This window comes from Filicampus tigris, chromosome 22, assembly GCF_054856515.1.
Source record: "Filicampus tigris isolate MCC_2025a chromosome 22, RoL_Ftig_1.0, whole genome shotgun sequence".
NCBI classification, from domain to species: Eukaryota; Metazoa; Chordata; class Actinopteri; order Syngnathiformes; family Syngnathidae; genus Filicampus; species Filicampus tigris.
Genome location: NC_141238.1, coordinates 8,230,858 through 8,258,716, shown reverse-complemented (window position 1 = coordinate 8,258,716; position 27,859 = coordinate 8,230,858). Strand labels below are relative to the sequence as shown.

Below are 27,859 nucleotides of genomic sequence, written 5' to 3'. Positions count from 1 at the left end.
GCACAAAACGGGACCTTGTGCGGTTTCTTCCTCCGCCGTGCGGAGGCTCCGCCTTCCGCACATAGAACCTCCCCCTCGTACTGTGGAAGTGCTTCGGTCGTGGTTTAAAGTTTGACAGGCTCTCTATCGAATCCGAGCCTTCGTTTTTTGTTTTAAATTAACTTTTCCCGCAGAAGCAGCATGTGAAAGATGACGACTGGCAAGTAATCTGCGGAATGACGAGCTTCAGTGCATAGGGCGGTAAGAAATAGTCCCTCTACGCTTGTTGTGATTTTTTTTTCCTGGCACAAAAAGCGGTCATGGCCTTCGAGAAAGCCCTCCAAAGTGGGCTCAAAACTATTATTTGTCTTTCCCGTCTTATAAGCGTTGTAGTTGTGGGAGTTTAATTCAAACGTAGCATGGGTTTTGAATTTGCGGGGGTTTTTTTAAGCGTAAACTTTGTTAAAGCCTCATTTGAAGTTTACTCCAGTGACGTCACTTGGCAAGAGTTTGTTAGGAGTTGACGGTGAATGAAGTTAATTATAGGTTAGGATAATGATAGTATTACACTTAACGCTATTATTATAGAATTGAGCCTTAAGATGGCTTCATTATTAGGCCACGAAATAGGGAAAGACAAGTATAATACGTCTGCCGTTAATTATAAGTGTATTTTAAATGAATCCAGAATGTGAAGTATCACTTAAGTGTCAATGTTGATGTTTTCCAGATCGTTCTAGTTTCTCCCCTGTCATCGTATTCAAGCGGTAAGTTTGTTGTGATGTTCTAATCTAAAAAATATACAGTACTTCAACAGAGAGTAAATGATTATTTTTAAAAGTGTCCTCCTCCAGGTCCAGCGATCTGCAAGATGGCTCGCGGCTGCGTCTGCTGCGTCAAGTACATGCTCTTCCTCTTCAACCTGCTTTTTTGGGTAATGGCACGACTCGCTGGGAATCGAACCCCGTCCCGCACGTGACAGGAAGTGAGTGACCCGCGTCTGTCTTTGTTGCAGCTGGGCGGGTGCGGCCTGCTGGGCGTGGGCGTGTGGCTGTCGGTGTCGCAGGGCAACTTCGCCACGCTGTCGCCGTCCTTCCCGTCGCTGTCGGCCGCCAACCTCATCGTCACGCTGGGCACCGTCGTCATGGTGACAGGCTTCCTGGGATGCCTGGGCGCCATTAAGGAGAACAAGTGCCTCCTGCTTAGTGTGAGTCAGCTGCGAGCTGCTAGCCAGCGGGCATCGTTGCCTTTTATCCAGCGTTAACAAAACATTTATAGCATGACAGGCTATGTATTTTTTTCCATAATTTTTTTAAATTAACTTATACTTCCCTTTTTTTTTTTTTTTTTTTTTTTTTTTTACAATCTTATATTTTTTATGCTATTATTGTTACATTTAGTTCATAAAATTTCAAACTATTGTATAATTATTATTATTTTTTTCAATTGTTAATATTGGTGGGCTACAAATCTTGCAAATATTATATTATTACTCAAATTAGCCAGCGGGCATCGTTGCCTTTTATTCAGCGTTACTTGAAGAAAAGAAAAACAACAAAACTATTTATGGTATGACAGATTTTTTTTTTTTTTTTCATATTTTTTAAAATTAATTTATACTTCTTTTTTTTACAATCTTATATTTTTTATGCGATTATTGTTACATTTAGTACATAAAATTTCAAACTATTGTTTTTTTTTTTTTTAATTGTTATGACTTTTCTTTTTGATTTCATGACTTATGCCCTAATTTTGCTCTTTTAACTGACGTGAAAAATTGGGTTACAAATCTTGCAAATATTATTACTCTAATTATTCCTCTTGTTGCCACAGCTGCAAAGTTACTAAAAAAGTATGCACTTTGTCCCCCTCAGTTTTTCATTGTCCTGTTGATCATCCTGCTGGCCGAGCTCATCCTCCTCATCCTCTTCTTCGTCTACACCGACAAGGTAGGACGCCTCTCGTATCCACTCCGCATAACTGCCTGATTCATCCGTCCGTCAACTTGCCGTAGGTGAGGGAAAACGCCCGACGGGATCTGAAGGACGGGCTGGTCCTGTACAACACGGACAACAACGCCGGCCTGAGGGACGCGTGGAACGCCATCCAGGGGGAGGTAAGACGTAATGTGTGAGCCCCCCCCCCCCCCAGAAAAAAAAAAAAAAAAAAGCGGCTCACTGTGACGTCTCGATGATGCGTGCGCAGTGGCGCTGCTGCGGCGTGACGAGTTTCAGCGACTGGCACGCGGCGCTACAGGTCAACGCCGTCCCCGACAGCTGCTGTCAGCTCGTCCATTCGGGATGCGGACGCAACGCTTCCAACGCCTTCTGGACGCGGGTATGTTATTGATTTTCGAAAGAAAATGTTTCCTTGTTATCATGCAATGTCAATTTTGCCATATTTTAAACTTCCAGTTAGCCGTTAGCCATATTGTAGCGTGGCTTCCATTTTGCGTTTGTTTCAAGGGCTGCTACGAAAAGGTGGAGGAGTGGCTGGACGACAACAAGCACCTGCTGGGCACCATCGCCATGTGTGTGTTGGTCATTCAGGTGGGCGACAAACTTGGCCGGCCGCCATTTTGTGGCGCGGCGGCACGTTTTTAATCGCCCGTGTCGCTTTCAGCTCCTCGGCATGGCCTTCTCCATGACCTTGTACCAGCAGATTCACCGCGCCGGGAAGAAATACGAAGCCTAACCCGGTACTTTCGACATACAGTATGCGGTATATACACACCTCGATATTTTTAGCATATGCTGTTACACATTCGTTTATTACTATGAGTAATCACTTTTAATACCGCAAAATATTTGTTACAAGTGTTAAGTGTCCTGACATGTTCAATAAAAGCACACAGTTGTTCCAGTTTTTTGTTCTACATACAAGTGGAGTGATGCCTTCATATATGCATTCTGTGATTAACTCATTCACTGCCAATGACGGATTTACCCGTCTTTTCACAGGTAACCATTTATTTATATTTTTTTTCACATTTTTCCAAACGTAAGGGTAAAAAAGGGTCTGAAATCTGAATATCTGGCAGTGAATGAGTTTAAAACATACAGCAATGACAAATAGTTTTTGCTACATTTTTTGCTTCAGCTCAGTGGACATTGTGCTGCTCCTTCCGGTGTGCGTGCCTTGGTGTTGAAGGTCATAGCTGGTCAGCAAACTGCAGTAATATTATTATTAGCTCATAATCGTATCTCCACAAACATGTTAGTCGGGGTCACTCGTCTCTCAAGGCGTTTATCGTCAACGGAACTCACAAGATACACCGAATCATTTGTTTTTATTCCGGCACTCGTCTTCACAAGGCCAGCGTCTTGTCGTTGTCGTAGACGACGTCGCCCTTGACAACCACGTAGCGGATGAGCTCCTGATGTCCGCCCAGCTGGTAGATGAGATGCTCCCACCTGTAAACAAACCCAAAAATCCCGTTCTTTTTTTTTTTCATGATGATTAACAGTACAGTAATCCCCTACGCCATCTTGTGGCACTTTAGGGTATTACGGAAGACCCTCCCCCCAAAAAAAACACCAATACTTGAGGTTATTTCCATGAAAAGAAATATATATTGTCGCTATTTACCGCGGTGCATCGATGACCAGCAGGTCGCCGTGTTTTCCCGCCTCCAACGAGCCGTGCGTGTGCGAACGTCCGAGGGCGTAGGCGGCGTTGATGGTGGCCGCCGCCAAGGCCTCGGGCATGGACATCCTCATGTTGACGCAGGCCAGGTGCATGACGAGCGGCTTCGGGCGGGGGAGGGAAAGGCGGGGAAATTGGCAATGGCGCTTGGAGCATGCGCGGCGCACGACTCACCATGGAGCAACAGTACGCGTTGGGGTTGAAGTCACTGCCCAGGGCCACGATCACGCCCGCGTCCAACATGGCTCGCGCCCGCGGTTGAGCTAGCCTGGCCGCGCGCCGGTTAGCGCCATGGGAATTTTTAGGACATGGAGAGAGTCAATACAAAGGCATCAAAAATCAATATGGCGATATATTGTATCCGGGATGGAATATTTTGATATCGTCAAATATCGCTTTGTGGTCCTTTGAGGTACAGTAAACACACGCTAACATTAAATTTCATCATTGTGACGTCATCGTATTGTCATCGGATATTTTGTTTGGTTATATGATGAGAATTAATATTGATGCGGTGATGTTTTTTTTTTTTTTTTTTAATATATATATATATATATATACACTCCAGTATCAATACTCCTACCATCCAGTGTTGATATTGTGATGGTGCAACATCTAATCGATTATGAAATTAATCGACAGCTATTTTGATAATCGTTTCAAGACATTTTTGAACTTCAAATTGTCCAAATCCTCGGAATTTCAGATTCTCAACAGTAAATAAATATTGTCCAATTATTTTAGTCCTCCATGAAAGCAAGCGTGATCATCTTTGTGTTGAATCAAAATAAGAAGTTTGCAAAAATCTGCTTTTACTTTGGAAAACAACGATCAACATTTTCATGGCGACATTTTCTTCCCTGTCAATTTCTGTAATAATATCCTGGTTTTTAATTATTATTTATTTTTTTAATCTGATTTATTGAATCAGTGGAAAAAATGATCATCGGTTTAAAATAATCGTTAGTTGCTACCCTAATTGTGTATCGCTCCGTTGTAATATTCACACACCAATGGCAATTATTGATCGATATGGGGATACATCTGTCCAGTTTCTTCCCATCCTAGGAATGTGTGTGTGTGTAACCTGAGAATGTAAGCCGTGGTCGGCAGCAAGATGGCCGCCGTCTTCGCCCGGGCCATGGCGGCGATGCCCTGGTCCGTCACCTCCTCCAGGTGGCTGACGGCCAACGCTCCCAGCTCGGCCCCCAGCTGTAGACGGGACGTTAAAAAAGACGCTTTGCGCCGGCCGCGAAACGGACGCCTACCTGGGCGGCGTTCATGGGGTGCAGCTCGTCTCCGTGGAAGTTGGCGTTGAGGCCCATGTCCTTGCCCGCCTGCAAGATGGCACGTGTCGAGGGCACATCGAAGACGCCCTCCTCGCAGAAGACGTCGATGTTGTCCACCCGCAGCGTCCCGGCCGCCATGCGCTCCTTCAACGCGGGAAGTTGAACCTGCAGGATGTCCGCGGTGGCTTCTTCCACTGTCTTCCCTCTTGCGATGCGCGGCGGAGCACCACAGGGCATGGAAGTAAGTACATATGAGTTTCAGAATCACTCCAGAAATATTTAGGTGAAAAACAATGGTGGAAAAAAAAAGTGAGCCCGCAGAGTCTATGGAGGAAAAAGTTGAAATGTGACATACTTGGCCACAGCGTGGGCGCCGGAGCACCACAGGGCATGGAAGTAAGTACATATGAGTTTCAGAATCACTCCAGAAATATTTAGGTGAAAAACAATGGTGAAAAAAAAGTGAACCCGCAGAGTCTATGGAGGAAAAAGTTGAAGTGTGGCATACTTGGGCACGGCATGGGCGCCGCAGTACGTGGAGGAGATGTTGACGGGTAGGGTGCGGCGGGCCTCCTCCATCACCTCCAACATCTTCAACTCGGTGGCCAGCTCCAGGCCGTAGCCGCTTTTGACCTCCGCCAAGGTGGTGCCGGCCCGCCGCATCCGCTCCAGCCTGCCGCTCAGCGAGGCCAGGAGGTCCCGGGCGGCGGCCGCCCGCGTGCGCTCCACCGTGAAGTGGATGCCGCCCCCCGCGCGGTGCACGTCCATGTAGGTGGCGCCCGCCAGCTGCGCGGGAAACGGCGTCAGTATGTGCGAAAGCGTCGTCGCGGCGATGCGCCGGCTTACCTTCATGGCAAACTCGTGCACGCGGTCGCCGGCCCAAATGGGGTGAGTGTGAGCGTCGACCAAGCCTGCCATCATCATCATCATCATCGAAAGATTTTTTTTTTAAACACTCGACAAGGTGAGCGGAGATGGCCGACACTCACCAGGCAGGACGCACTTCCCCGTGGCGTCGATCACGCGATCGAAGGAAGCGTGTGAATACTCGGACCCGATCACGTCGGCGGGACCGACCGCTTTAATTAGACCGTCGCTGGCCAGCACAAAAACAGGCATCATTCGCAATTGATAATATCATGTCAATACAAATGCATTTCTAAAGCCTACAGGGACATAAGATGACAAATGAAAAGTAATAAAAATCCCATGCTGATAATAATGAATTAAAATACAAAATTTATAAATTCAAAAAGTAACCCAAAAATAAATTGAAATCAACCACTAACTATTAGAAATATGTATTAGAGGCAATAAAAATCACAATAACTTTGAATTCATCTAAATGTTGAAAAATAATTCAATTAAAATTATCAATTCCAATGGTGATAATGAATTAGGAAAAAAAGAAATACAATTTTTAATTCAGCATGTGTTGTGGTGCAGTGACCAGCATTAGCCTCTGGGGGCGCTGTTGAAATGTGATGGATCCCAATCAACCGCAGCAAAAATCCCCCTCAGCAAAATTCCAGTGTTGCTTTAACGGGAATTGTGTCAATTATTTTGTAGCTTGATTTTTTTTTTTTTTTTTTACTAACCTGCCGATGACGACGCTTGCATTTTCGATGAGGTGAATGTCGATTTCGCCGTTGACTTTTGTCAGGTATTTCTCGCCCTTGTTACAAATCACAAGCACCTGCTGTGCGTTTTTCACCAGTAATTTGAAAGCAGCTGTCGACATGTTGTCTCTTTGTCTGGATGTGTGCGAGCTTTACGCTTCAAGGAGCAGCCTGGCTTTTCTATTCTTTTTTTTTTCCCGTTGTTCTTTAACAAATATTTGAGCAGCAGAGGCTGAAGTGCACAAGGGGCGGGGCTCCAAAGTTCCAAAAAGGAAAAACAGGTAAGCCTGCAGTCAACATGTAAGTCTTGTCTACTCCTTACATTAAATGTAACATTCATGAATAAGCACTCAAATAGATTTTGAGACAGAAACGGTTAAACTAAAGAGGCTTGTGGTGGGTTGGACTCGAAAACTTAAAAAAAAAAAAAAAAATGCATTGTTGGGTTAAGGATTTATTTTCCAAAGTTGATTACGGAACGCAATGCGCTTCTGTTTGTAATTTTTTTTATCAACATGTTCAATAAATTTACTAATTAACTACTACTACTAAGAAATAATCAACCTAAAGTGCAGTAAATCAATATGTAAATCAAGTCAAATAAACTGCAAAAAAATAAAGCTAGACATAGGAAGTGCATTTAATAAGCACATTTAAATTAGACTAAGTCAGAGGAATTGCAATAAAGAAGCATAATTGGCTAAAATGCAATACTTAATTACTAGGGCTGCGCAATTATAAAAATGTAAGATTATTACACGCCACAATTACAAAATTGACAATCGTCAACGATTAATCGTCATTTCTATCCAATTCACTGTTTACACAAGGAAATCATACTTGAATTAAATACTGTACATTTGCACCTTTTTATTTTAGAAATTTTGTTTAGTCCAAAAGGAACTTACATTTGTCTTTATATTTTTTACGTTTAAACATTTTCTTGTTTTGGACCAAAAAATACATTGTCGCTCTCACGTGAAAATTACTTATCTCCATTTTTTTTTTCTTACTTTTAGATGAATCGTGTTTCCGCGTTACAGACATCGTATTAAAGTGAAAATTTAAAGTTTTTAAAATTGGGATATAAGTGTTTTTCACGGGACAGTGACGACATGCTAATTTCAGTTAACAAAATGATTAATATAATAAGCAGCCCTGTTACCATTCTGTATAGTAAAAATCAATATGTACTCCACACTAAAGTGACTTTAGTCTAACAGGTGCAATAATTAAAATATGTAATCTAATAAAGTGCAATAAATATGCACGTGTAAAGTCAAAGAACAGTTTAAATAAAGTGCAGTAATTCTACTTAATACAATGCACATGTTTGTTTGGTGTATTGTATCGATTTTGCTCATCTTTATCTTTTAGATATATACTTGTCAAATTTTTCTGTTTGCATTTATTCTTGTCCTGTTGAACTGCCTTCACATCCAGAGAACGATCACCCGTCTTTTTCCCTTATTATTCCCAATAATAATCAAAACCTGGATGTAATACATGCATTTATCGAATAAACAGAGGTGTCCAGTTTCATAACAAAGAGCACTATTATGTTTTTTTTATTGTTGCAACAACAAAAAAAGTTGGTCTCAAACAGTACAAAAAAAGGAATCAAGCATTCATTTAGATTCACATGGTGAAAACACAAGCACACTTTGACTATAAACCACACGCACTCCGTCCTTGTTGGCATCACTCTCTCATTTCTCCGTCTTCCTCTTCTTCTTCCACACCTCGGATGTACAGAACATTGTTGCACCTGCAGGAGAAGATTTTTTTTTTATTTTTTACCACTTGCACAAAAGCGTCTTGGGCAGTGTTCCTGATTCATTTACACTTGCTTTGAATCCAGATTCAATTGGGATTACCTGATGAGGACTTCCCCGAGATGACCCGCAAGCGCTCCGTCCACGTACTCTTCCGTGTTCGCCAGCTGCCCACAAACATGTCACACAACGCTCACGATAAGGTAAACGTTCACATTTAATCACGTGAAGTGTTCGTCCCGCTCACCTGCATGTTCATGTAGCCGTCCACGGAGACCAGGTAGCCTTTGTACTCCATGCCCCACTTGAGCTTCACCATCACCGGTTTGCCTGTCAGCCCGTTCAGGAAGGGCTTGGGGTTCAGTGGTAAACTCTAAAAAGGCAACAACAAAGGGGTATTTCATAAAGCCTTCCTGTTTCATCCCGTACTATAAGAAGTCTGACTGAATCTATTTAAACGCTAGCAGGAGTGGATGCGAGGCGCTTCATTCATTCCATTGGAATACACTGCGAAGGAGCTAACGCGGCTAACTGCTAACCGGCGAGAAAACGCCGGGAACAAAACCGCGGAGAGAACAAAACTTAATCTCATACAAGAGGGCGGATTAAATAAAGCAGACTCACCATTTTGACTTGTTGCAAGTATGTAACGCGTTAGTTTGGAGTTTCGTCGCTAGCTTGTCGTCACAATAGCGCACTCACGCGCTGCCCGCCTAACCGGAAGAACTAAGGATTGACCTCCGTGAAGTCGTGGTATGTTTTCATACCGCCATCTATTGGCGGGAGGGGCACATTACAGCAAATCCCTCTTTACTAAAACAAATTGATTTGAAAGCGTTTTATCAGTGCTTTGATATCATTTATCCTCATTGGATATTTAAATCGGACAGATAGATCACGTTATTTGTAGGTACGGTAGGAAAAAAGAAGGCTTAAACTATTGTTAGCCTAATATTATAGTAGCTTAGTTGCTTGAGGCAGAACTTTTTTTTTTTAGCAAGCATTTCTTTATTGTTATTGCAACAATAAGTTAAAAGCAATTATGCTGTAGTGATATTTAAAAACATGTCAAATTGTCTCCGTAATTTAATAACTAAAAAATATCGGTGATTCCGAATGAGGGAAAAAATGAAAAGAAATGCTCCAGTTACAGGCCCATCAGTGTTCTTAACCAAGATTATCGATTGTTCACAGTCATCCTAGCCATACGTCTAGTTTTGCAAACAATGTATTGTTATACTTATCCTGCCCGGACACATCCTTTCCTGCACTCATGTCAACCCTTATAAATTAATATTTTCAATATTTACATCAACAATATAAAATGCGCTGTTTGGGCACTCTTAACCAATTTTTATGCCGTAACACTTTTTTTTTTTTTTTTTAATGCTCCTAGTTCCTCCCTCCAGACTGCCCTCTTTCCACAGCGCAAATGCAAATTTATTGTGCTGTGTTTATTAAAAACAACACCCATTGGTTAGACTCCCTATCTTTACTCATTGCTCACCATGCATACCACCACTTGCACTCTCCATTCCAGCTATGTCATGAATATATTCATTCAAAGCCCACATCAGTTTTGGATGATTTTCAATTTTTTTGATCATTCCAATATCATTGTTCAAAAAGTCACCAAAATGCTGTTTTTTTTATTTTTGTGAATGTGTATGCTATATAAAACACATTCTGTAAGAAATACTTGACATCCACTTGACCCCGGCGTAGGAAATGGAGCAAGAAGAGAAATGATTGTCATATCTGGGTCGCCGTGACTTTATGTCTGGGGAGCTCTTTCTCTCCGGGCGCTAAATTGTCTGAAAGCGTACCTCGGTTTTACGCACCCAAGCGTTGCCGAACCATGTGGCAAGTTTAAACCTGATCTTTTTTTGCCCGCCAAAGGGCGTGCTTTTCTCTCGCAGAACAAACTCCCAGCAGTTGTTGGCGCATATTTGGAATACTGCTGCTCTTACATCACCTTTTGACTCGTTAATAAGCGGCATGTCCATCAGCAGCCGTGTCACTTAGGGCGTGATGACCGCGGCGTGCTGACGGCTCTTGTCGCTCTGTTTGCGCAAAGTATTAACCCGACTTTGGAGATGATCGCGTCAACACCCCCGCGCCCTCCCAAAAAATGATTGACGTCAGCGGCGCAACAGGTGGGTCAGATGCGCAAAATGGAGGTCGTGGTCTAATTTTGCAGCAGAGAAACAGAGCAAATCTCAAACAGAGAGAGAAATTCTCACATTATGTGCCATGAAAAAGCCACCAGATGGCGCCATTTCCCCTCTTTCATAGCTCCCACTCGCCGGACACTTCATTAGGTACACAAATCTCATGAAATCAAATTGGGGAAAATGCCTTCATGATGATAAAAGTGCTTAATTTTCATTGGCATATTTTTATCGTTATTCTCGTAGTTCACCTTGCATACTGAGGGCTCAAAAAGGTCACCAGAATATCCAGAACACCTCTCGGCACGTCAATAAAGTCAAAACTACGGCAATCTAAATCGTGCAGGTGTACCTAATGAAGTGTCCAGTTTGGCTTTCGGCGCCTCAAGATGGCGGCAAAGCTTGACCAATGAAGCTCCTCAACTTACTTCAATTTAGCTCCTTGACACCAGGATGCCACAAGATGGTGCCAAAGCACTATGTTTATGTTAGACTAAAGTGTTTAACAAAAAAAAAAACAAGTGAATATGCAAACAACTACTTTAAAACATCCAATAAACTATTGTCATTTGGGAAAAAATATCTTTATTACACCACTTGAGCTGCTCTGTATGCGCGAGGAGCTCCATCCCATTCGGGGATGTTCCTTTAAGTGAAGCGCAAGAGTGGAGGAGGAGGAGCCGACTTCCTCGCTGTGTGCGCGCGCGGGTGCGTGCGCGTGTGTGCCCTCAGTTCGACTGGCAGGGCGAAGAAGCGCTGCGCGTGGAAATGAAAGACGCGGCAGGTTCCGGAGCGGCTGCACACGAGCTGGACTTTCACTCGTCTTCCTCCTCCTCCTCCTCCTGCTCGGCGCGCTTCCTCACGGGATCATGCTTCCTCCTCCCGCCGCTGTCTTCCTCATCCTCCTCCTCCTCCTCCGCCGCGCACCTTCGCCTCAGCTGAGTGACAGACACAGGCAGCACCGGATTTGAACCCGCGCCGTTTTTTTTTGTTTTGTTTTTTTTTTTCGCTCATAGAACATCTCCACCTGCCCTCCGTGCGGGTCTTCGTGGATTGTTGAGTTGAGCCGACATGCTGCTGCTGCTGCTGCTGAGCGTGGCGGTGTTGTCAGGTGCAGGTCAGTAGTTTTGGCATTTCTATACAGAAGTCCACTGAAAAAGTAGTCGTTTTGAATCACTGAGCACGAAAAGAGTTACGAAACAGTTCCAACGCGCAGTTTCACTTGTAGTCACGGTTTCACTTTTGTTCTGCTGTGACAATAATGGCAGCAACCTAATATTTTAATGGCAATCCCATTAATGCACATGATAACAGTTAATATTTTGGCCTTTTCACTGTTGTTAATTTCCTGCGATTTGGAATGAAGTCTGGTATCATAACATGACATCCCTGGCGAATGCAAAACTCTCTTTGAATATTGACTATTTGTTATATTACAACATCAGAGAAGCTTTGATGTACATTTAACACGCTGTCCCGCTTATGGCTAGTGTTGAACTTTTATTTTTCTATAACAGTCACATCACCAACCTCATATTCTCAATCTTAATCCCATGAATGGCCGCAATCACGTCAAATATGTTGGAGTGTCATTGTTGTTAAATTCATGATATTTCGATTGGAGTCTGGTGTGTAAAAAGCTGCGCTACAAGTGTTAATTTGCCCCCCCCCCGGTGATGAGCACAATGTGTTCCTCGGGTGACCTCTCCCCACCTGCAGACAGTTACGTAATCCACCAGCAGCTCCTGTTTAACGCAAAACATGGCCCTTGACACGACAGGCCGGCCGACACTCATGTTGAACGTGTTGAGCATCTGACGCACATAGGCAATAAATGGGCCGGGGCCGGCCCCTAGGCGTTGTTAGCGGAGTGTCCGGAAGGCGTCCGAACGCCGCTCGGGCCCGGCCGAGCTGCCAAACTTGATCGGCGTCACGGCGGGAGGCCGGCAGGTGCACATTATCCCGTTTGCGTAACGCTTCCGATCCAGCTCGGCCTCACTCAGGGTTTAAAGGTGGTTTGATTTAAAGGGTTTCTTTTTCTTGTTTGGTTCCCCAGGCGCCCCGCCGGAGGCATTGTCGCGCGCGGGCGTGGCCCCGCGATGCGAGAGCCGCGCCTGCAACCCCCGCATGGGCAACCTGGCGCTGGGCCGCCGCGTCCTGACGCAGAGCGCGTGCGGCAATAACGGCACCGAGCCGTACTGCGCCTACGCCGAGCCGGGCCTGGCGTGCGGCGCCGCCAAGTGCGGCAAGTGCAACGCCGCCCTGCCCCACCTGTCCCACTTGGCGGGCGCCATGTCCGACTCGTCCTTCCGCCACCCCGACACCTGGTGGCAGTCGGCCGAGGGCGCCGAGTCGGAGACGGTGCAGCTGGACCTGGAGGCCGAGTTCTACTTCACGCACCTCATTGCCGTCTTCCGCTCGCCGAGGCCCGCCGCCATGACGCTGGAGCGCTCGCAGGATTTCGGGCGCACCTGGCACATGCTGCAGTACTACGCCCGTAATTGCAGCGCCGCCTTCGGGATCCAGGGGGGCAAGGCGGCCGCGTCGGGGCGGGACGGAGCCACCTGCACGGCCAAGTACTCCGGGGCGTACCCGTGCACCCGAGGGGAGGTGAGGCGCCAAACGTCACGTGGCGTGGCCAACGCTAACATGCTAGCCGTGCTAATGCCAGGGTAGCATGCTAATAACAGGCTCCTAGATGCAGCAATTGGTAATTAATAATAGACACACAATGACACCAAGGTGGTGTTGAAGGGAACCAAAATAACATTTTGGACTCCTGCTTGACTGCTAACATTATTTTGCTAACCTTCAGAATGGATTTTGATACAGTACAAAATGGTTGGAGCACCAACGCATGGGTGCCAAAAAGTGCTCCATGACTTATTTGCTGGTTTGTTACCTTAACACAAAGATGCCAAAAGTGGTACCTGTCATATTTTGGTGCCCCTCAAAAATGGGTCAACCCTAGATTCCCTCTGTAATAGTTGAGACACCAACATAAGAGTGTCAAATGGTGGCACAAGTCCAGATTTATTATTTTGGTACTCCGTAGGATGCATAATACAAAAAAAAAAAAAAGCATCCATCTGCTTTGTTACCATTTTGAGGGTACCAAAAAAATACCTCGACAGCTCACATTGGGGTCAAATTATGGTGACATCATCGCCAGCTTGCAATAAATCATTGATTGCCAGTCGTAGTGGAATAAATTCATGCAGATGCTGAGGCGACATGCCACAGACACATGTGCACGGAATTGTGTGTGTGTGCATGAGTGAGTGTTTAACAGGCGTGCCTTTGACGCAGCATGAGAGCACCCCGCACGCCATTGATGTTTAATGCAAGCAGTCTGTGCGCGCGTGTGCATATGTAATGTGGATCCATCCCTGTTTATTCTTCTTTAATCTTTACTTCAATCCATAGGCAATAAAGGGATTTTTACCCATGCACCCCTTTAAGTCTGGCAGGCGTGTTACCAATATGCCGTGAGCTATTGAAACCGCTATCGTTTGACCTTTAGGCAACCTTCTGCTTAGTTGCCAACCATGTTGAAGTCATCAAAAATAACCGATAACGGCTTGTTGACTTGGATACGATACAGTCGGGTAAGAATTTGGAGTTATTGAACTCCATAGACAATAAGGTCGTTTTTATTCTTGCCCCCACTTAAGTCTTAAAGGCATATTGTTAACAGAGCATGAGTTTTTGAAATCGGTTTCATACCAGCGTTGGACACCCTCCGGCTTTGTTTGGTATCATTTTAAATGCGGCAAAATAAATTACAACCACTTTTGGCACCTCTGCAATTGGCATCAATTATACAGCTACTGTATAATGACTATTGAAGTACATAGACTATTAAGAGGTTTTTATCAATGCCCTTCCTAAATCCTGACAGGCTCCTATCCATATGTTGGACCTCATTTAAATTAGCACCGTACCACCTTTGGGCACAATTCTGCTTTGTTAGCAAGCATTTTGAAGGGTGCCAAAATAACCCGGGACCACCATTTACAGTTGGCGTAATTTGATTTTGGGGCTATTAAATTCCATAGACAATAGCAGGGTTAGGAATATCGAGTTATTGTAACGTAATACGATGGGGACGGCCTGCGGCGGGCATCAAAGCATGTGAGCGGGGGATCTGATAAAGACGCGAGCTGTGATGGATGGCGAGGGGCGGTGAGTTCATCCGCCGCGAGCAGGCGAGCGGGGTTTTCATCTGCGTTCCGCGCGCATGTATTATTTACACTTGAAGAATGCGAGTGTTGCGAAACGCCGAGCGGAAGGCCGACATACTTCCATATAAACACTTGAAGTCAGCGAAATGTCTGCTGGGAAGGAAGTGGCCGCTGTTGCCCCGATGGATGTTATGAGCCAGACGCACCCCCCCACCCCCCCACCACCCCTTCCATCAATGCCCATTGTGCCTGTTTACCAGGTTACAGTCCAGTGTGCTTTGATGGAATTAGACGCCTCAAAGCCAGACTTGCTTTTTTCGCAGGCCGGAACTCGGGCGAGGAAGATTACGAGTGGCCCGCAGTGAACCTGCTCGCTCACTCAGCCCTCATAAAAAGTCAAATATGGATCCCGCTCACCCAAACGTTTAGAGCCTTTCTCACCCTGAGCGCTAATCATTAATATGCTAACACGGTGCAAAGGTTCTATTTAGGTTAGACGTACACACGCGGATGCAATTTAAACAATAGGACGACGGAAGGGTGCGAAAAGTGGCAGAGTCCAGTTTGGTCGTTTTAGTAGGCTCAGAATAGTTGGCTGCCAAAAAGTGGCGCTGTACCAATTAGTTGGTTTGGTACCTGCCAAAAAGTGATACAAGACGTGTTGTTTTGGTACCTCTCCAAAAAAATCAATTGTATGTATGAGGAGTAGTAAAAACCTGAACAGGACGTTTTGTGCAAGTGTGTGTGTGTGTGTGTGCGTGTGTGTGCGTGTGGAATGGCCGCGCTGTCTCGGTCCTTTTGTGGCGCCCTGAGTTATGTGCGACCGCGTCTCTGTCCCCCGTCTTTGACTGGCCGGGCTCTCCGTGCTCTCCCGCAGACCGACACCCCCAATGGACCCCCCCCCCCCCCTCCCCGTGCACCCCCACAATGCCACGACCCCGCCACCTTTTTGCAACAAGCAGGAAATTAATAGCTCTCCTCCCATCACACTTTTGGTGCCCGCCAGGTTGACCAATCAGGGCGAGGCACGCACACACACAGACACACACACACACACTTTGATGAAGCGACACTGCAAACACACACTTTCCTCGGGGCGTTGGTTACCAGCGGCAGCCGTCGCTATGGCGACGGGAACCATAAAGGGGATCTTCCATTTTAAAAGATGTCCTGGCCTCGTTGCCACGACGACGGGATGCAACGTTTCGAGCGCCAAAAATGACAAATGAGACCCCTCAAGGTGCTGAAAGCGATATTGTACATCTTTTATTTTGGTACCCCAATAATTGATATGACAAAGATGGCTGCCAGTTGTCGTTTGTACGCCAAGAGAAAAATGTCAAAAGGTTTGTCTGAAGTTGACCCTCACAGAAAGCCTCTAGTCAAATTCTGCAGTCTAATCACTGCTTTTTCTTTTCAATTATTCCCCCCCCCCTCCCCCCTCCCCAAGGTGATCTACCGCACCCTCCCCAAGTGGGAGTCTCTGGACCCGTTCGGCCTGGAGGGCCAGCAGCAGCTGCGGGTTACCAACGTCCGCATCCGGTTGCTCAAACGGCAGCCGTGTCCGTGCCAGGCCAAAGACGCCGCCGCCGCCGCCGCGCCGGGCCAAGCTCCGCCCACCCGCCACTTCGCCATCTATGACCTGATCGTTAAAGGCAGCTGCTTCTGCAACGGGCACGCCGAGCAGTGCGTCCCCGCGCCGGGGTACCAACCCATCCGGGACCGTACCAACCATGTGGTAAGCTAACGAGACGGTTTAGAATTTTGAAACAAAGTCTTTTTTTGTTTTTTTTTATTAGCTTTTTTGTCCCTAGCTAGCGGCGGTATTTGCTTGACTGAGTGACATTCCGATTCTTGAAAGTCATTCTGGCGTTGCTACAATCAAGTACCGGTAGCTGTTTTGACATTTGCGCTCGTAATGGTTTTGCTTTCGTCGTTACTGTCAAACGGACGCGCGGCGGCGGCTATGTTTGTTCAGGAAGCTAACACGCAAACACGCCATTAGCGGCCTTAATGATACGTGCAGCCGCTTTGTGTTGCCACTCGTCTTGATGATAATAATGGTAGCCGGAGAAGGGGGGCGGGGGGGGGGGGGGTGTTGGTGTTATGAGAGTATGATTGACGATGGGGTTGCCAGTCACCTTTTGTGCTTGCTTTCGGCCCCGCCCACTCCGATAATCACACACACACATCCATCTCCTTTTGCAATCAGCGGCGGGAAACAAACACGTTGATCCGTTTCCTCTTTTCACTCGGGACTTTTTACGCCGTGCCAAGCGGCTCGTGTTTGCTTTGCCGTTTGTTGACTTTTACAGTTGGCAGTAGTTCTTAAAAAAAAAAAAAAAAAAAAAGCGCTAAGTGTGTTGGAGAGATGCTTTTGAAGGCCGTGTAGGGGATCGTTGGTACCTTTGAAAGTGGATATTAGTCCAAGGGGGAGTGCCAAAAAGTGTTCCAATATAGACCACTGAAATTATTACAGTGGAGATTTGTTTTTTGGGGTTCCATCGGGGAACACAAACATCAAGGTGCCAAAAAGTGATCCAGTACATTTCTCATCCAGGAGGGTGCCCAAAAAGCGGTAAAATGAGACACGTATTTGTACCCCTGGTAGAACAACAGAAGGTGCCAAAAAGTGATCCAGGTACAAGTATAGTTGGTACCACAAGAAGGCGTGCTGTGGTTAATTTGGTAGCTGACTTGATTTCCTTTTTGCGAGTGCCTGACAATCCTCTGGCGCTTTGCCGAGCATATTAAACCCAAAACAATAACACCGATCATTTTCTCTTTTATTGCTCGGCTGTTGCCATATTGAAAGGCCAGATTCCGACGCCGGTCTTAGTGTGCTATATTGCCTGCAAATATTTGCGCGGCGGCGCAGGTTTGAACAGTAAATCCTCTCTCAAGCGTCTCCGGGGCGGGCGGGCGAGCGAGCGAGAGAGAGAGAGAGCTAAGCGAGCGAGCGGCACCTGGACAGCTTTTGGACAAACACGGTTACATAAGCGGCGCTGGCGCTAAAGCCCTACAAGACGGCTTATGAGGAGAGGCGCAACCCAGAAAGGGGGCGTGTCAAACCCTTTTTTTGGATTTAATGACAAAAAATAATATATTCGTACTTAAACTATGATACATCTTTTAATATATGAATTTGACACCTGTTTTTTCAAGGCTCAATAAAAGTTGAAGACAGCGGGTTAGCTTAAATGCTAAGCCAGTATCGCTCATGGCTAAGTCCCAGGAAATGAATGTAACGCAGTGTAATATCCTGTGGCTGTGTTTTGGAGAGCACGTCCACGCTTTGAATTGTTTTTTTTTTTTTTTTTTCAAAAAGAAGCTAGTAACCTAACAAAAGTGTGCTGCGCAATAGGGGGGGTGGGCAGAATGTGTTTTGGTTTGGCCAAGTGTGTGCGTGCGTGTGTGGAAGTGGAGTCATTAGAGTCCAGACAGTGTGTGTGTGAATGTTTGGATGAAGGGAACTCCTGTTCAGAGTGATTACACTGTCTGTTAGTTAGCCACAAAGCTAACACTCATACACATGGTCATAATGACGTCCCTGGACAGCCATAGGAGCACACACACACACACACACATGGGGGGAAACACACACACACACACACGCACACACAGTGGCCGGACTAATTGGTCCACTTGAATAATCTTGTTGCTGCTTGTTTCCGCTCACTCTTGAAAATGCTGATCTGCTCATTTTTGGGTGCCTAATCCACTCAGATGAATTATGTAACCTTGACCCTGTAAAGAAAATGGAGAGATTTTCTTGGAAAGACAAAATACATTTTTGAAGATAGTTGCGGAAAATGTGCAAAGACTATGTAGTACTCAGTTGTAGTTTTTCACTATTTCAGTTTTCCAGATTTTTTTTTTAAACTCATTCCGTGCCAAAAACGTTTTTATTCGTCTTTTCACAGTCCAGCCAATCAATCCCAGGAATTTATTTATATATTTTTTCAAACGCTAGGATAAAAGGGGGGTTGAAAATATCTGGCAGTTAAAGAGTTAAGCATCGTGATGCACTTCTAGTCAACTCGACCCTCCCACAATTTATAAAAACATAAGCGTCTTTGTTCACATCAGCGATGCATCTTGCATCTGTGCCACCATCCTGAAAATGTATTTTCCATTTGGATTGGAGGCTTTAGAGCACCTCATTGTCGGCCATGAGTGCACGCACATTCCAGTGAGAAAAGCACCAGGAAGATGTGTTATTGATTATTATAATTATTGGGTTTTTTTTGTTTTTTTTACATCCGATTTGACAACCAGCATGCGGACCAGGGCTTCGCATTATCGCATTAGAGTGCCTTATTGTCACCGTCCATTTTTTTTTTTTTTACAGGTCGTAAGGTTGTTGTTTGACAAGTGAGCAGGATGTGGTTTCACCGCAACAGCTTGATTTTTCTCGATTTATTTTTTTTCCTCGATTTTTTTTTTTTTTTTTTTTTTTTTTTTTTTTTTCTCGATTTAATAAAAAAAATATCTATATATTTTATTTTTTCATCGATTGTTCTCATCTCACATACTTGCCAATTTTTGCTTGTTTTAAGTAATTTTTCAAATTTACCAGACGATAATACACATTCGGGTCCGCACACATGTGATGCAAGAATCCTTTCCCAGTGCGTGTGTGTATGTGGCGGGCTGATCCGAGGTCAGTTCAGCGAGAGGACACATCGGGCCCGTCACGTGTTGGGCTCAAGTTGGCGACACGTCACACGCACACACACACACCGTGGGAAACCATGTTGGAGTTCAGAAAACATACTTTTTGTTGGCATGTATCATGTTGTATAACCGTGTGTGTCCCACATAGCAGTAGCACGGTGTAGCGCAAACAAATAAAGAGCTTCCTCAGATGCCTTGAGCCCCCCACCCCCACCCCTCCCCCCCATTCAATCATTATCCAGCATACATGGCATTCCAGCTCTCAGGAATGACAAGGAGATTGTTATTGTGCTCTCGGTGCTGCATACTTGCACTCTTCTCATGCGGGCGCGCGCACGCGCGCACACGCGGGCTTTTCAGACGCGAGCCCCCCTTTTTTTTTTTTTTTTATTGTTTCCCAGCGATGAAGCCAAACAATCAATCTCCATTCACTAATTTCAGCGGAGGTAATAGGCCAGAGAAAGAGATGGAGTGGGAGGATATTCCGGAAGGGTCAAAAGTTGTCAGAGGTGAAGAAGGAAGATCGGGTTAGGGAGGACGACTCGGCGGGGTTGTGACGTCTCACGTGGGGAAAAAACGGGCCTCGCCGTCAAACCGACGTCTTTTTTGGTCCCCTCGAATCTGTCGCTAATGAAGCCCTCCCTCGTCCGATGTGCGGCAGGTCCATGGGAAGTGTGTGTGCCGACACAACACGGCCGGCGACCACTGCGAGCGCTGCGCCGCGCTCTACAACGACCGACCGTGGCAGCCCGCCGACGGCCTGACGGGGGCGCCGCACGAGTGTCGCAGTGAGTGGGGATGCGACCTTACCAACATGGCCGCCCAGCAGTGTTGAATGTCCGGACAAGAATTTAAAGCCGAAGCCGACTTATTATATCTTGTATGCAAGCCCACTAGTTGAAACAGGGCATTCTGATAAATATTGCGTTTGTGGAATAAGTGTTAATCCACTCGTTTTTAGCCATCTCTTGGGGCGGCCATTTTGTCTTCTGTCGACTGAAAATGACATCACGACTGCTCACAACGACCAATCACGGCTCACTTTTAGAAAACAGGTCAGCCGCGATTAGTCGTTGTGAGCAGTCGTGATGTCATTTTCAGTCGACAGAAGAAAAAATGGCCGCCCCCAGAGGTGGCTAAAACCGAGTACATTTTGCTGCTTAATTTATATTCCACAAACGCAAAATTAATCAGAATGTCGTCTTTCAGCTAGTGTTCCTGCTGGGAACATATTCTTGAAAAAAATATGTTTGGGTTGACTTCCGCTTTAATAACTACTCCAGACCGGACAACAAATGCTAATCTGAGCCTCACACTTGTACCACTCCAATATGGCCGTCAAACGCACACATTTAAAGGATCATTTTCTATATAAACATAATTTTACACACATTCTATTTTGGATTTTTGTTCATGTGGAATTAATTGACGGCCCGATGAGTCTATTTTGCAATATACTGCTCGCCCTGACATTAAATTGCTTCAAATTTGTGTGTTGGGCGGCCATATTGGTATGGTACATGTGTGAGGCTCGGGTGTTTTGATATGCAGTTGCCTGGCGACGCTGCTTGTTAATTAGCCGGCTAATGTAAATAGTAACTGTAGCTATAGATACCAAGGATTATTTGCAATCTTGTTATGACTGCTTCCTTGCATGCGGCCCACCCACTCACCTTTCTCTCCCTCTCCGCCAGAGTGCAAGTGTAACGGCCACGCTCACAGCTGCCATTTCGATTGGACGGCGTGGCGGGACTCGGGCCAGCGCAGCGGCGGCGTGTGCGACTGCCTGCACCACACCGAGGGGCGGCAGTGTCAGAACTGCAGGGCCGGCTTCTACCGGGACCCCCGGCGGCCGCACGCGGCCCCCGACTCTTGCAAGCGTAAGACACACGCGTGCGGGAAAAGCACGCACACACACGCGCCGCCAACGCTCTTCCTCATTCCCGGCGGAATTTGCGCCGGAGGCCATCTTGGCTTTTTGGGTGCTTTCTAAATCACGGCGGCAGGGTAATCATTCCAGACCGGTCCCCACCTCGCATGCGTGTGTTTGCGCGTTCCTTGCGTGCGCGTGGGCCGAGCGGCGTGCTGCCGGGCCTCCGCCGATGAGACAAGTCTTGAGTAAACACCAGATAGTCATCTATAAACACGCGGCGCTGGCTACATTCTCGCCAGCGATTATCTGTCAGATGTGACCCCGTTGTGAGCTAGCCTTGCAGGTATGCTGCAGTGTGTGTGTGTGTCCAAAACAACTGTCAAAATGCACCAGACCATCCCAAAACACGCCGTGTTTACCCGCAATCAATTTGCTGCTGATTTTAATTGTAACCATGGTAACCAAAGGGCCTTATGAGGATATCTGATCATATTTTATCATGTTCCTTTTAAAAAATATATATATTTATTAGGGCTGGGAAAAAATAGTGTATCGCGATGTATCGTGATGCTTTTCATACCGATACCAGTTATCGATACTTTGAAGTGTCAATACTTTCGGAACATTTGAGGTCCTTAAAGTTGAGCTTTGTGAATGCAGTTTTATTTATTCCACTCTTGTGTATCAGGAACAGTTACTGGAACAGTTTATGCACTTTTCAATCGTGACACTTGAATAAATGTCAAATGGCCCTTAAGTTAAAATTTTGGAAACACACGCCTCATTTTTTATATATATATGTTTTTATAATATTTAAGTATCGCACTATATATCGGATCGCAACCCGTATCGTATTGGAACAAACTTGTATCGTCCCAGACCTTATATCTATGGAGGTGTTTTTTCATTTTTTTATTTTAAAAACATGGATAACACTTCAATATAAAGTATAATTCCAGCTTTTTTAAATGCCTACACGAATAGTATGCATGGCAAAAATGGAACCGCGTTTTTGAATCGAGAGACGGTCAAAATATGAGCAGGAGTGCACACCAGGTGTACCTAATGGAACGTCCAAGAGGGGCTGCGTGTGACTGAGGATCAAAACGATCAAGGTTGTGAAATCCTCTCCTCTCGCGCCGACAATGGAGGAATTTCCCTCCTTGGCGAGGAACATTTTGATCATACCAGAGTCGGCGGGGGCGGGGGGGGGGGCGGGGGGGGGGGGGTCGGCGTAAAGAAAACAATCTTGTCATGCGCCACACAAGCTAGTACACAGCAGGAGGGCGAGCTACTTAAGGACAGCAACCAAGTATTTGTACCGCACTGCTTCCCATCACTTTCAGATTGTCAATAGTGTGATATTCAAAAACATTAACATGCACGTTTCCGGTATCACATGGAGCTGACTGTAATCTTTGTTGAACATTAACACGCTAGATAAGCACGTAAAAATGCACATAAATGTGCTCGTAAAGGCCCCGAACGTGATATCTTTATGATTTTATTGGTGTTGTCTGCCACGGGAGTAGTTTATCTTCTCACGCTTGGGTGTGTGATAAGTCTGTCTGCCTTCGTCGGGATGACACCGCCTAGATTAATAGACATAAAAACAAAGAAAAATTCATGTGGGTTCAAAATACAAAGATGTTCAAATTTAGTTGGCAGATTTTGATCAGAAATGTAAGCTATTTGGCTAATTTTGCTCAAGGATTACTCACACACTGAAGCTAACTGGCTAATGATGGTCGTATAAAACGGGGAAAAGGAAGGCTCACTTATCTTAAAAATTGAAAACAGGGTAGTTGACGCTACGTGGCTAACATTGCTCACGTAGGTTGGAAAAAGTTTGAAGTTACTACGCCATCGACTGAGAAACATAAGCTGAAAAACTGAAGCTACATGGCTAACGTTGCTTACGTAAACCAATAAAAGAGTAAATGTGTGGCTAATTTTGCTAGGAAACATTTCCTATCTGGCTAACCTTGCTCAAAGATGACTCAAAAACTGAAGCTACATAGCTAACGTTGCTCAAGTAGACCAATAAAAGAGTAAATATGAGGCTAATTTTGCTAGGAAGCGTTTGCTATCTGGCTAACCTTGCTCAAAGATTACTCAAAAACTGAAGCTATATGGCTAACATTGCTTACCTAGACCAATAAAAGTAAATATGTGGCTAATTTTGCTAGGAAAAATTTGCTATCTGGCTAATTTTGCTCAAAGATTACTCAAAAACTGAAGCTACATGGCTAACGTTGCTTATGTAAACCAACAAAAGAGTAAATATGTGGCTAATTTTGCTCGGAAGCATTTTCTACCTGGCTAACTTTGCTCAAAGATGACTCAAAAACTGAAGCTACATGGCTAACGTTGCTTATGTAAACCAACAAAAGAGTAAATATGTGGCTAATTTTGCTCAGAAACATTTCCTATCTGGCTAACCTTGCTCAAAGATGACTAACGTTGCTTACGTCGACCAATAAAAGAGTAAATGTGTGGCTAACGTTGCTTTAAAAAAAAAACTGAAGCTACGTAGCTAACGTTGCCTACAAAGACTGGAACAAATAAACTTAACCCTACGTAGCTAATCTTCGCTGAAGTTGACCTCCCCTCCTGGCTCCTTCCAGCATGCAACTGTCACCCTTTGGGCTCCATGGCCGTGCACGCCGCCAGCGACGCGCTGTGCGACCCGGCCAACGGCGACTGCATCTGTAAGCCCGGCGTGGGCGGCGCCCACTGCGACAGGTGCATGGTGGGATACTGGGGCTTCCACGAGTACGGCTGTCGGCCGTGCGACTGCGCCGGGGACTGCGACCCTTTCACGGGCGACTGCGTGCTCGGGTGAGTCACGCATAAAATTATCCGGACACATCCTCTGGACCAGCGTTTCTCAAACTAGAGAGTCATAACGTTCGTCGTCAAATGTTTGAGAAGGCCTTCTTTAGTAAATCAATTTCTGAACGTCCCAATACTTTTGATTGGCGCTGAATCTGCAAATAAATTGCTGTGTTGTGCTGCAGGTCGGACTTGTACAACTTGGAGGGAAACTCCAGCGAGCCTGTCAGGATCTTCAGAGTGGACGAGCTCTTCTCTGCCCTCCACTACTCAGGTGTGTTCGTGAGTGTGTGTGTGTGTGTGTGTGTGTGTGTGTGTTATTCCCGTTTCTCCGCCGTCCAGTGGCCAAGCGTTGACTGTCCGCTTATGAAAATCGAACACAGAACAACGATTTGTGTGTGTGTGTGTGTGTTCCATGACTCGGACCCCACCGGTAGCTTTCATAGGCACATTCCTCAGCGGACACACACACACACGCACGCACGCACATTAATGGATGCTGTGATTGCCCCCCGCAGAGAAGTGCGAGTGCAAAGAGCAGCCGCTGACCAACAGTAAACTCTTCTGCACCACCAACTACGCCTACGGTAAGCCATTCTGCGCACACGGCGCGCGAGTTGAGCGCCAGCTTGGTGGCGGCGGCGCTTTCCAGGCACGTGCGGACGTAGCCACTAGGTGGCGCGCTTTTGCCCCGGATGAAAAAGAGTGCCCTAATTTCTGCAGCCCCATCTTTGTCGTCATTCGTCAATATGTAAAAGGGTGAAAAATTACACTCTGTCGTCAATTCCACCTAAAGTGTTTTCATATCTGATGGGTATTTTTTGAGCCCTCGGGGGAATTGTACAGCTATGCCCATGCTTGCCCCCAGCCTTCCCTCCCTCCCTCCCTCCTCGTCATCTTCCTTTTGGCTCCCATGTAGTTGGGCGACTCAAAACAGACCGGTAGGAATGTTTGTGCATTCCCTGATAAGGTTTGGTGCAAAATTAACCACAATAGCGCTGTTGAAAAGATGACGTGGCTACCGGCCCACGCGCAAAAACAGAATGCGTGTTAAAGCATTAACTATGGAGATTAATTTACATTTTATAACGCGTTAACATTTTTTAACTCAGTTAACTCAGTTTAATTAACTTCTGCTCACTGTCGCGAAGACGGACTTTTACGTAGTTTTATTTTAAAAAGTTGTTCGACGGCTCATTGGAGAAATCCAAAATAATTTGCCCACTTTGCAAAGCCAAATTCAAATACCATATTAGTTGGACGTCTTTTGTTGTTCGACTTTTTGTATTTTACAGGAAAGAGTTGTATTTAAGGATCAAAGAAAGCTATTAGAGCAGTCTTTGAATCGGAACATACTTTGATTTTTTTTCCACAATTCCATGGTTTTACGCAAGTAAATATCGGTTCCAAGCTTCCCCCCAAAAAATAGTCGTTGAAAAATGCGATTAATTGCGATCAATTATGGAAAATTTTGCGATTAACTAGTTAAAAAAATGTAATCGCTTGACAGCACTAGTTTGAACATTTTCTTGCTTTGTACCCAAAATTAAATGATCGTTTGAATAATGGTGATTTCAACATTCGACAGTTGAAAGAGTCGTATTCAAGAATCTAAGAAAGCTAATATACTTTCAAAATATACTTTCAATTTTTTTCCCACATTAACTCCAAGATTTCACTCAAGTGAATATCAAGGTTTGTAAAAAAAAATGTAGTTGAAAAATATAATTAATTGCGATTAATTATGGAATTTGTTTTGCGATTAATTAGTTAAAACATTTTAATCGTTTGACAGCACTATTAAAAATGGATATTTTGACGATGGGTGGCTTGAGCACCTGCCCTAAAAAATGCGCGCACGCGCCTGTTGGTTTCAGTTCTGAAGGTGAAGGTGCTGTCGGCCCACGACAAGGGCTCGCATGCCGAGGTGGAGGTGAAGGTCCAGAAGGTGCTGAGTCAGAAGGTGAAGCTCCAGCGGGGCCGCGTCACGCTCTACCCCGAGTCGTGGACGGCGAGGGGCTGCACCTGCCCCATCCTCAACCCAGGTCAGTTTTCACTTTTCCCTCCAGTCCGAGGTGAGATGAGGAGAAGCGCTGTTGACTTGGCCGACGTCCTTATCGTGCTCGTTTTTCCAAGCGTGGCCGCGTTCTACTTTTGATTAGCTGATCATTAATTATGACTCGCTTTAAGATAATAAATACACAATTATCAAACAAGGGTTAAGTTCGGGTTTCAATTTGAGCCAACTCAATGTGCTTCACAGAATTAAAAGCAAAATTAGTGTTTAGGGTTTCCAGCGAGGCTTTTTAGACAGGATTAGGGTTTCAAGTCTGGTTTGAGATTTTAAATAAGGGTTAGGTCTTCAAAGTAGGCTTTCAAATGAGGGTGTCAAAAACTCAAAACAGGATTAGTGATGTGAAATGTGGGTTTCAAATTTTGTAAACAAAACAATTAGCTGTAAATCATTGTGAAAAAAAAAAAAAAAAAAATCAAAGCGTAGCTAGGGAAGGAACATTTTCTTTCGTGTGACTCCGCTGTTTGTGACGTTGCTCAGGTGTGGAGTACCTGGTGGCGGGCCACGCCGACAGGAAGCGGGGCCACCTGCTGGTCAACATGAAAAGCTTCGTCAAGCCCTGGACGGCCAGCTTGGGCCGCAAAGTGCTGGCGCTGCTCAAGAAGGACTGCAACTGGTAGACCCGCACACGCACGGGTGAGACTATTTCCCGGAGACGGCCTCCGCGCCTGGATTATTCAACTCGGATTATCATTTTGGCCTCGTTACCCGGATTGACGATGGTGGGGGAAAAAAAAAAAGAAAAAAAAAAAAAAAGCTCTCTGCGCACTTTAACCAGCGAGATGGACTGGAATGGAATATGGACGCACAAAGATGCACGTACACACACAGTGGACACGCACACACGCGCAAAACTCACACACACTCGCAGTGAGAGAGAGAACAAGCCATACGAGCCACGGCAGGTGGTTCGGTCCTCGCCGGTCCGGGTGCGAAATGGCAGCCAATTGCCCCCAAACGTGAATGTATTAGCCTGAGTGTGTGTACGTCGAAGCGTGTGTGCGCGCACACGTGTTGAGGAGAATCGAATGAGGAGGTTTAAGCACGAGCACAGTCCCAGTCCAGCTCTTTTTTTTTTTTTTTCATCTTCAGTTCTATTACAACTCATCCTTCCTTCCTTCCATGTGCTCTTTGTACAGTGTTATTTGTATATCGATTTAAATATTATTATTGTCATGTGACAGCAATGTTTCAGCTTTATGATAGTTTTTGCTTGTACGGTTTTTGTAGCATCGTATCACCACGACACGCGCGCTGTTTGCCATCCCCGAGGGCTTTTTCAATGCAATGATAATACAATTATCAACGCACCATGACTTTTTCTCATGTATTTTTTTTTTCCCGTGAATGTTTACAGCACAAGTATTCAAATTACTTAAGATATTTGGGTAATGTTAGTGCCTCCCTTTAATACGGTTTACTGATTAAGTGAGGCTAACTGGGTAGGAAAAAAAATGAAAAAATGGATTCTTCTCTGCTAACTTTGATCAGAAACTGAAGTGAGGCTATTTTGTATGGAAGCGTATTGCATTCACATGAAAAAAAAAATCCTGTTTTTCTGGGAAATGTTTTGGGGGGGGATTTGTTTTTTTTTATTTTTTATTTTTTCTCTGTTTTATGGAATATTTTTTTTCTGTTTTTCAGAGTAATTTTTTTCTTGTTTTTTTAAATAATTTTTGTTCTGTTTTATGGAATTTTTTTTCTGTTTTTCAGAGTAATTCTTTTTCAGTTTTTTGGA

At 45.2% G+C, this 27,859-nt stretch overlaps 4 protein-coding genes and 1 long non-coding RNA gene across 10 annotated transcripts; 2 read left to right on the top strand and 3 right to left on the bottom strand.

The window, feature by feature from the left end:
• Nucleotides 1-45: 45 nt before the first annotated feature.
• Nucleotides 46-2,844, top strand: LOC147126809 (tetraspanin-9). Of its 2 annotated transcripts, none has more exons than XM_086022208.1 (9): nt 46-240; nt 710-746; nt 834-913; nt 995-1,186; nt 1,854-1,928; nt 1,994-2,095; nt 2,185-2,316; nt 2,445-2,528; nt 2,602-2,844. In XM_086022208.1, the coding sequence occupies exons 3-9, from the start codon at nt 851-853 to the stop codon at nt 2,671-2,673; spliced, it is 720 nt and encodes a 239-aa protein (XP_085878334.1). In that variant the 5' UTR covers nt 46-240; nt 710-746; nt 834-850; the 3' UTR covers nt 2,674-2,844. The 2 variants fall into 2 exon arrangements, with proteins under 2 accessions (XP_085878334.1, XP_085878335.1); XM_086022209.1 differs by having other exon boundaries at nt 821-913.
• Nucleotides 2,731-6,785, bottom strand: amdhd1 (amidohydrolase domain containing 1). 2 transcript variants are annotated; one of them, XM_086022206.1, is made up of 10 exons: nt 6,512-6,785; nt 5,903-6,009; nt 5,760-5,824; nt 5,422-5,699; nt 4,893-5,118; nt 4,712-4,836; nt 3,799-3,892; nt 3,568-3,728; nt 3,246-3,392; nt 2,731-3,148 (listed from the first exon to the last, which is right to left on the bottom strand). In XM_086022206.1, the coding sequence occupies exons 1-9, from the start codon at nt 6,652-6,654 to the stop codon at nt 3,287-3,289; spliced, it is 1,305 nt and encodes a 434-aa protein (XP_085878332.1). In that variant the 5' UTR covers nt 6,655-6,785; the 3' UTR covers nt 2,731-3,148; nt 3,246-3,286. The 2 variants fall into 2 exon arrangements, with proteins under 2 accessions (XP_085878332.1, XP_085878331.1); XM_086022205.1 differs by lacking the exon at nt 2,731-3,148 and having other exon boundaries at nt 3,206-3,392; nt 6,512-6,784.
• Nucleotides 6,572-27,437, top strand: ntn4 (netrin 4). Of its 3 annotated transcripts, XM_086022201.1 has the most exons (12): nt 6,572-6,813; nt 8,394-8,510; nt 11,495-11,595; nt 12,535-13,088; nt 16,113-16,400; nt 20,001-20,127; nt 21,034-21,219; nt 23,840-24,053; nt 24,233-24,321; nt 24,566-24,634; nt 25,925-26,092; nt 26,602-27,437. In XM_086022201.1, exons 3-12 carry the CDS (start codon nt 11,550-11,552, stop codon nt 26,739-26,741), a joined length of 1,881 nt encoding a protein of 626 aa, XP_085878327.1. In that variant the 5' UTR covers nt 6,572-6,813; nt 8,394-8,510; nt 11,495-11,549; the 3' UTR covers nt 26,742-27,437. The 3 variants fall into 3 exon arrangements, with proteins under 3 accessions (XP_085878327.1, XP_085878326.1, XP_085878328.1); XM_086022200.1 differs by lacking the exons at nt 6,572-6,813; nt 8,394-8,510 and having other exon boundaries at nt 11,174-11,595; XM_086022202.1 differs by lacking the exons at nt 6,572-6,813; nt 8,394-8,510; nt 11,495-11,595 and adding an exon at nt 12,212-12,428.
• Nucleotides 8,085-9,083, bottom strand: snrpf (small nuclear ribonucleoprotein polypeptide F). The gene is made up of 4 exons (XM_086022212.1): nt 8,932-9,083; nt 8,555-8,680; nt 8,410-8,474; nt 8,085-8,300 (listed from the first exon to the last, which is right to left on the bottom strand). The coding sequence occupies exons 1-4, from the start codon at nt 8,932-8,934 to the stop codon at nt 8,234-8,236; spliced, it is 261 nt and encodes an 86-aa protein (XP_085878338.1). The 5' UTR covers nt 8,935-9,083; the 3' UTR covers nt 8,085-8,233.
• On the bottom strand, nt 11,053-13,314 carry LOC147126806 (uncharacterized). 2 transcript variants are annotated; one of them, XR_015084709.1, is made up of 3 exons: nt 12,009-12,121; nt 11,506-11,629; nt 11,053-11,416 (listed from the first exon to the last, which is right to left on the bottom strand). It is a non-coding gene; the product is annotated as an uncharacterized LOC147126806 (long non-coding RNA). The 2 variants fall into 2 exon arrangements; XR_015084710.1 differs by lacking the exon at nt 12,009-12,121 and adding an exon at nt 12,879-13,314 and having other exon boundaries at nt 11,053-11,629.
• Nucleotides 27,438-27,859: the final 422 nt, after the last annotated feature.